General features: G+C 32.6%; 1 protein-coding gene across 1 annotated transcript; it reads left to right on the top strand.

Annotated features, from left to right (window-relative positions):
* Positions 1-3,230: 3,230 nt before the first annotated feature.
* On the top strand, positions 3,231-6,192 carry LOC145034602 (transcription factor bHLH71-like). Its single transcript, XM_078983047.1, has 3 exons — positions 3,231-3,799; positions 4,689-5,135; positions 5,757-6,192. Exons 1-3 carry the CDS (start codon positions 3,278-3,280, stop codon positions 5,853-5,855), a joined length of 1,068 nt encoding a protein of 355 aa, XP_078839173.1. The 5' UTR covers positions 3,231-3,277; the 3' UTR covers positions 5,856-6,192.
* The last annotated feature ends 1,693 nt before the right edge of the window (positions 6,193-7,885 follow it).

Here is a 7,885-nt window from a genome sequence, read left to right as displayed (position 1 = left end):
TTCACTACATCTGTTACATCAATGACATACCTGCCATTTTTCTTTTTACTTGATTCATGTGACACGGTAAGCCCTATAATTAATAATAATAAAATAAATTTAATGAACTAAAACTTTTAAGACATTATACATTTGGAATGTGATATAATTATTAATATACTTAACTACATTAAAAAGTTTATTTCTTTTCCAAACGCATATATTATCTATAGGATTATATTAATTATTCATGTAAATATTGTCTCTATAGAAAAAAAAAATTCTAAATTAAAATTGTTAAAAAATTATTTAAGATCTGCAATATCAAAAGAAAAAATTAAATGGATTAGCTATTTTGTCAATTGAAAAGAATTTAGTAAAAGAATTGATTATGAAAATTTTATTAAAGAATTTGCATCTAAAAAGGCATAAAAAATGAACTTAATGTCCTAAATACATTCACAAAAAAACATATATTTAATAATAATAAATTAACTCCACCAGTTATAATCTTTTCAGTTTATTATTGCCAGTCCCAAGCCCAAATAAAAGATGAGGATTTATAACATTAAGTATAGTAAATGCCAAAAGATTCCAAACTTTTTTTTCACGTGGAGCCTCCAAACTAGTTGAGCCGCGCTTATACCCCATGCTTGAAAAACTAGTACTGGAACTCATCCATGCTGTTAGCCGGCTAAGGTGATACGTTAGGCTTACCATGTTGAAATACTAACAAGCCAACCGATCAAACAAATACTACTCAAACCGAAAAATTTTAGATGACTAGGAAAATGGGAAATAGAGTCATGGGAACAAGACATTAGATATCACTCACTAACAAGCATTAAGGGGCAAGCTCTTGATGATTTCCTATCAGAAATTCGAGAAATTTCCCAAACTACACCTCTAATATATAACCCAGTTAAACCTTTTGGTAATACAAACATTAGGGAAACTGGACGGTTATATATACTTATGGAATAAAAAAGTAAGGAAGGCTCAGGAGTCACCCTTGTTCTAAAAATCCATCAAGCAGATAAATTCACATATGCATTATGGTTTGACTTCCAAACTTCAAACACTGTGGTTGAATTTGAAGTTTTGCTAGGAGGCCTTCGCTTGACCAATGAAATGGGGGCCAAACACATACAGACCTTGAATGACTCAATGTTAGTAACAAGCTTTCAGTAAAAAACTCCATATGAAACAATAATCAACCCAATGCTTATAATAAGTTGGCCTCTATAACATTCAATCATCTATAACTACCTACTACATGACGTTCTCCTAGATGTCAGTGGTTAAGCCAGAAAGATTAAGATAACGGCTCCACAATATGCAATCAAAAACGAAAAAGTACACATGAAATTATACCTAACACCTTGGTTGAAAGGCATAAGCACGACAGAAAGACAAATTGTCCTAGATGATATATACATGGGAGCAACATGGGGCACATGAAGGGGCTAGGACACTTATAGGGAAAATTCTACATATGGGCATCCATTGACTCGACATGTAAAAGACACAACAGAAACAACTAAAAAATATGTGGAATGCCAAACATTTTCCCTAGTACATAATCTCCCAACTACTTTGTTGACCAATATGACAATCCCTTGACCTTTCCACAAATGGGGCATTGATATTGACAACCCGTTTCCTGAAACTTCGGTCAAAGTAAAATTCTTAGTCGTGGTGGAGTACTACTTCACCAAGTGGATCGAGACAGAACCACTGGCAACCATTGGCAACCATGACAATTGAAGCATCATCAAATTACATGGAAAAACTTCTTACCAAATGTAGAGTGTCACATGTATTAGTTAGTAATAATGGATTACAATTTACAAAAGGTTCATTCAAAGGTTGGAGAGCTGATCAGTAGATTCAAAAACATTTCACTTCATCAATATTAAGAAATGCCTAGGCAAAGCAAAAGGGATCTAAGTCGATGAATTTCCTAGTGTCCTTTGGTTATACCATACAACCCCACAAGTAAGCGCCCAAGAAATGTTGTTTAGCCTCGTATATGGCACCGATGTTGTACTCCCCCTTAACTAACACTTGGGTTACTACGAGTCCCCGACTTCAAATAAAATACTTAACCAAGACCTACGCCACAACCTTGACCCGGTTGTGGAAAAACGGGAGCTAACCCACATCCGTGAAAGCAAGCTCGAAAAAGTACCACAACAAATGTATTTGAAGTAGAGTTCTCAAAGTTAGAGATATGGTCCTTCAGAAAAATGAGGTCAACCACAGCCAACCATGAAGAAAGTTAGGGCGCGCATTGGAAGGACCCTATAAGATTATGGATATACACCACAATGGGACGAAGATATAAAATCGTAGACGGTGCCAAACAAAGATTGGTGAACCTAAAGCACTGATATTATGTAGGAACTTAGACAGAAAACTATATTTTTTGCTATTAACTTACTATTGGCAACGATAAAATTTAAGAAAATTTTCCTTCATTTATAAGCTTAGATTGATAATCCTATATAATAAAAATCAATAAAGAACTCTAATAATAATAACCATTCGGACGAACTCTAATAATCGATAACATATTCTATTGTTACGATGCATTCACTTTAATAGCATCCACAATGCATTGTTTAATACGAGAGTTGAGTGAGGTGGTATGCCTAATTGACATTCAATGAATTAAATTATATCATTGTGGGATGTTATGTTGGCATTCAATAGAAATGAAGTTCAATGACCATTGAACTCTTTTAGATGAAAAATGAAATATTTTAAGTATTAAACATATATTCAATTGAACTCTAACAAATTTAATGTTTTATACAAAAATTAATATAAAATTATATAGTAAGTAAAATGATGATTTCAATCCATTAAACTCTAATAAGTTTAATGAATTTCTCGAGCAAGTCAGTTAATCAAAAAAATTTATTATCTACTTATTTTAACCCTGATCAGTGAGGCAGAAAAATTAATTTCACCTTATTTTAACCCTAATTAATGAGTCAAAAATAACCCGACTTACTTTAATAGACATCTAGTCACCTTCGAGCTAGAGTTTTTTTGGTGGTCTAAAAAATACTAATAATAATAACCGTTCTGACGAATTTCATGGCTAATCTTGGTAAATATAATGGATTACTAGTCAATCTAGTCTAAGAAAAAAGTTAAAGAAGATAAAAGGAGAGAGTTGAATAGTAGCATAGGGTTACACCACTCTACCTCATATAATATAAATAGATATATGTGAACAAACACAAAAGCCTAAAGTTGCCACACATTAGATAACAAAAAGAGAGAGAGCATGGCTTTGGAAACACTTTCTTCCAATGAACTCCTCAACTTCATAATCTATGACACCATCTCTGCAACCCCTTTTAGCTGCAATGACTCCTCTGAAACCACAACTACTAACACTAATCCTTGTAGTAGTTTCTTCTACCATCTCGAAAACGAAAACCCTAACCCTCCTCTAAATCAACTGTGTCAAGAACTCACAGGTGCTGCTGCTGCCATGGAAATTATGAGTTCCACTTCATCTCTAACTACAACCACCACAAAGATGTCTATGGCGGTGCAAGCGTACTGCGGTGGCAAAGTCCCAGAGAAGAACTACAGTAATAACAACAACAGCAACAATCCGAATTTAGGGATACAAGGAGGAGGGAAGAAGAAGAGAAGAAGAAGGCCTAGGGTTAGCAAGAATAAAGAAGAAGCTGAAACTCAACGAATGACTCACATTGCCGTCGAGAGGAATCGCCGGAAACAAATGAATGAGCATCTCGCCGTCTTGCGTTCTCTCATGCCGGAATCTTACGTCCAAAGGGTTGGTTTTCTTTTGCTTATTTAATCACTTTCTCTTGAATATATTTATAGGGTTTTTGATACAGTTCATACTTGATTTATTTTTGTAGATTAATGAATCAAAGAACATTTCGGATATATGGGGATTTGGATTTCAATTATTTCCTATTTAATATCCATAAAACCGTAGACTCAAATTCAATTATTTCAATTCACATTCTTTTTTTCTTCTTTCTTTATCTTCAAAAGATCTTGAAAAGTTCTAGCTTTATTCCTTTATTTCCAATCTACTTTTTGTCGCAGTAAAATTTCCAAAATATTTTGCAAGAGATTGCAATGCAGATTCATATACATGTTCTTTTTAAACCATTTTAAAAAGTATCGAAAGTACTAAAGCATATGCTTAATGTAGATTATGCTCAAGTTAATTTACTAAAATTTGAATCTTGACAATTTTCAAACTCTCGAAAGAATTCATTTTTTTTTTTTTTTTTAACGATGAATCTTGAACAAGACAACCATCGATTTGAAAGACTTGGTTTATACCGATTACGCCAAAGGTCAAAACGGTCAGAAATCTTGGCATATCTCTCAATCTCTCTCCTGGTACAAAAATCTTAAACACTGTGATTAACAGTGCTTGATCTCCAAAAGCATTTCTCTTCTTTTTAGAGATCACTTTTCGTGTCAATTTGTCGGATATAATGCATTTAATCTTATATGGACCCAATGAGAAACTTGAACAACAATAACAAGCCAAAGTTTTACAGTTTCGTATGGTTGACTTAATTATTTAAACTTGTACTAATTTCCAGAAGAAAAAACCTATAAAACAAATAGCTGATTCGATCCCTGAACTCTGATTTGCTCACCTAATGACGGTTATACCCCTTGTGTTCTTTATCCTGCAGGGCGACCAAGCTTCCATAGTCGGTGGTGCCATAGAGTTTGTGAAGGAGCTTGAACATCTCTTACAGTCTCTTGAAGCTCAAAAGTTCATCTTAACTCAACAACAACAACAAGAACAAGACGAGGGAGGACATAATAATAATAATAATAATAATAATAATAATAATTTCAACGAATCAACAACTCTCCCTCCATTTTCACAATTCTTTTCATACCCACAATACACTTGCTCTCAAATTCCTAACAAGTACACTTCAAAAAGCAAGGCAGCGATTGCAGACATCGAGGTGACTTTGATCGAAACGCATGCTAATATCCGGATCCTATCGCATAAACGGCTCACTCAGCTCTCGAAAATGGTGGCTTGTTTTCAAACACTTCATCTGTCCGTACTACACCTCAATGTCACCACCTTGGACCCTTTGGTTCTCTACTCCATCAGTGTTAAGGTACGTAAGATCGATAGATAGCATGTGCTCTTGATAATAGTTGGATGATAAACACTGCATTGCATCCCAACCGTTGTTTTCATCCATATGTATTATTATACACAAAAACAAATACTTGTTCATGTATATAGTGTTCATGCAAAAGTGTGGAGATGAAAATGACATTACATTGGATGACTTCACAATGCAAAAAACCAGCTTTAGAGATGCTCCCAGTACTTGCTATTTTTATCATTACACACAAATTTCTTTTTCTTGGAAAACAAAAAATTTCTCAAGGTAAGGAAAACGAAATAACAAAGAGAGTCCGTAATAAACCCAAAAGTTCAAAGTTCGATGAGGTTAATTTCGAGTGCATGGTTTTGGGTTTTCTAGGGAAAAAATAAATTATTAAAACGTACAAGGGGGGAGGGTATTTTTGGGAATTCCACCAGGTATGACCTAATTCCGTTAATGTTTTGGAAATGATAGGTAGAAAAGGATGTTTTTTCCAAAAACGTTGATGTTTCCTAGTTTAGTTTGTTTGTCTTGTAATTAAAATTAAGGAAACATTGAGCATAAATAATATATATGTATATTTCAATTTCAATTAATCATAGAAAATGGGGAAAACATATGCAGGTGGAAGAAGGATGCAGGCTAAATTCAGCAGACGAGATAGCAGGTGCAGTCCACCAGATGCTCAGAATAATTGAGGAGGAAGCTACCCTATCCCTATGAGTTGATTCCATAAACTAGAAATAGCGTCATGTGTTTTTACCAAGTTACCCTTTCTTGCTATGTAAAATCACCATAATGCCACTCTCTCTCTCTCTCTCTCTCTCTCTCTCTCTCTCTCTCTCTCTCTCTCTCTCTCTCTCTCTCTCTCTCTCTCTCTCTCTCTCTCTCTCTCTCCCCCCGGGTGCACAGTAGAATTTGCTGTTAGATTCTTGTATAAGAGTAGTTGACCTTGTTAGATGATCTTACAAAGATCAACCGAGTGATGTGAGCTGGAGTATGATGAATTATTTTAGTTATGAAAATATATATAATAATTACTGATTGGCATTTTCAACCATCGTTAGAATTGTAAAAGAAAAAAAACTATAATTTGTAAAGATAATTGATTGATACGAACACATCGTGGAATATAAATACAAAGTAACGAACTTATGTATTTATAACATTTTTTTCTTAAATCTTTGTATCATAAAGTGTAGTTTCTTTTTTGAAAAAGATCAATGATTAAATAACAAACATCGAATAAAAAAAGTCAATGAAAGAAGCCAAAGAGAAAGACAAATAGTAAAGCATAAATTCCCTTTTATTTTGTATTATTTGGTTTATATGTATGGATGTCTTCAAATTTGCATTTCTCCACACACACATGCAATGCCAAAACTTTTGGGAAGAGAAAATCTGAAAAGGAGTTACATCAGTGTCATGCATGCCAATATCTATGTTTCGTTCTAAATAATATTTACCGAATAAACTATCGATTGACAAATATTATATTTAATCTTAATTAAATTGGAACTATGGATTAATTAAATTATTACTTGCCAAACTTTAATTCTGATTCCATTGGAACTAACTGTTTAAGTTATGGGCAATGCAAAAAGATTTCATGCTCTTGCTAATTTTACCTCAATTTGGATGGTGTTTAACGTTATAACACATATTTAACGGAATATCCAAATAAATACTTAAATTACCTGTGGTCAGTTCACATGGGTACACGAACATCTTCGAAGGAGAATTTTATTTGTCCTTATAAATTTTCATAACTACGTGCCCATATATATATATATATATATATATATATATATATATATATATATATATATATATATATATATATATATATATATATATATATATATATATAGGTGGGTTCAATTGAGAAAATAAAAAAGGTTGAAAATTGGGGAATAATTCTCAGCCACTTATTTAATCTAAACATAAAAAGACACGGTGACGAACTTGTAAATATGTTAAGAACATTCAATCTCAAATACGTATCGATAACAGTTCGTTAATCATCAAAAATTTTCCTCCAACCTTCAATAATTATCCAGATTTCTTCAACTAAACTGGAATTTCTTCACTGTTCATGAATTTGAAATCGGAGTTCTGGACTCACAGTCACAGTCGACATTGAAGGACTCAGAATCGGTACTCACAGGTTCCCAATTGGATTTTCGGAAATCAAAATCAAAATGAGAAATCGATCAGACATAGGATGTCATATCTGAAGTCAAAATCGGAAGTATATGATGATTTGGAATTGATAACTTGATGTTTTTAACATTTTTAAAATAGTTAACTTGTATGCACTCCAACTGTTTGATGAAATGCATAAACTAAATTATTATGTTATATTCACATATGAATATGTTTTCTCACCTGAATCAGTATATGATTATTAAAAACACAAAACAAATATGCAAGTCTGTATGTTATTCAAATGTGAATAACATATAAAAATTATATATATTTGTCAAAATACCTTCAAATATTCATAAGTGAAAATATTCACAAGTGAATATACCTTGTAATATTAATATGCGAATATACTGTGTAATATTCACAAGTGAATATAGTATGTAATATTCACATTTGATATACCATGGAATACTATGTAATATTTACATATGAAATATTATTTAATACTCATAAGTGAATATATCATCTAATATTCACAAGTGAATATACTATGTTAATATTCACAAGTGAATGCATCGTTCAATATTAAAATATGAATATATTAT

This window comes from Lactuca saligna, chromosome 3, assembly GCF_052625555.1.
Source record: "Lactuca saligna cultivar CGN05327 chromosome 3, ASM5262555v1, whole genome shotgun sequence".
Taxonomy (NCBI): domain Eukaryota; kingdom Viridiplantae; phylum Streptophyta; class Magnoliopsida; order Asterales; family Asteraceae; genus Lactuca; species Lactuca saligna.
This window is presented reverse-complemented; position numbering and strand designations above follow the sequence as displayed.

Bases quoted from the DNA above. Each gene is read 5' to 3' on its own strand.
- LOC145034602 (XM_078983047.1), top strand. From the start codon at position 3,278: ATGGCTTTGGAAACACTTTCTTCCAATGAACTCCTCAACTTCATAATC. The intron at 3,800-4,688 runs GTTGGTTTTCTT...TTTATCCTGCAG, and splicing joins CGGAATCTTACGTCCAAAGG to GGCGACCAAGCTTCCATAGT. The intron at 5,136-5,756 runs GTACGTAAGATC...AAACATATGCAG, and splicing joins TCTACTCCATCAGTGTTAAG to GTGGAAGAAGGATGCAGGCT.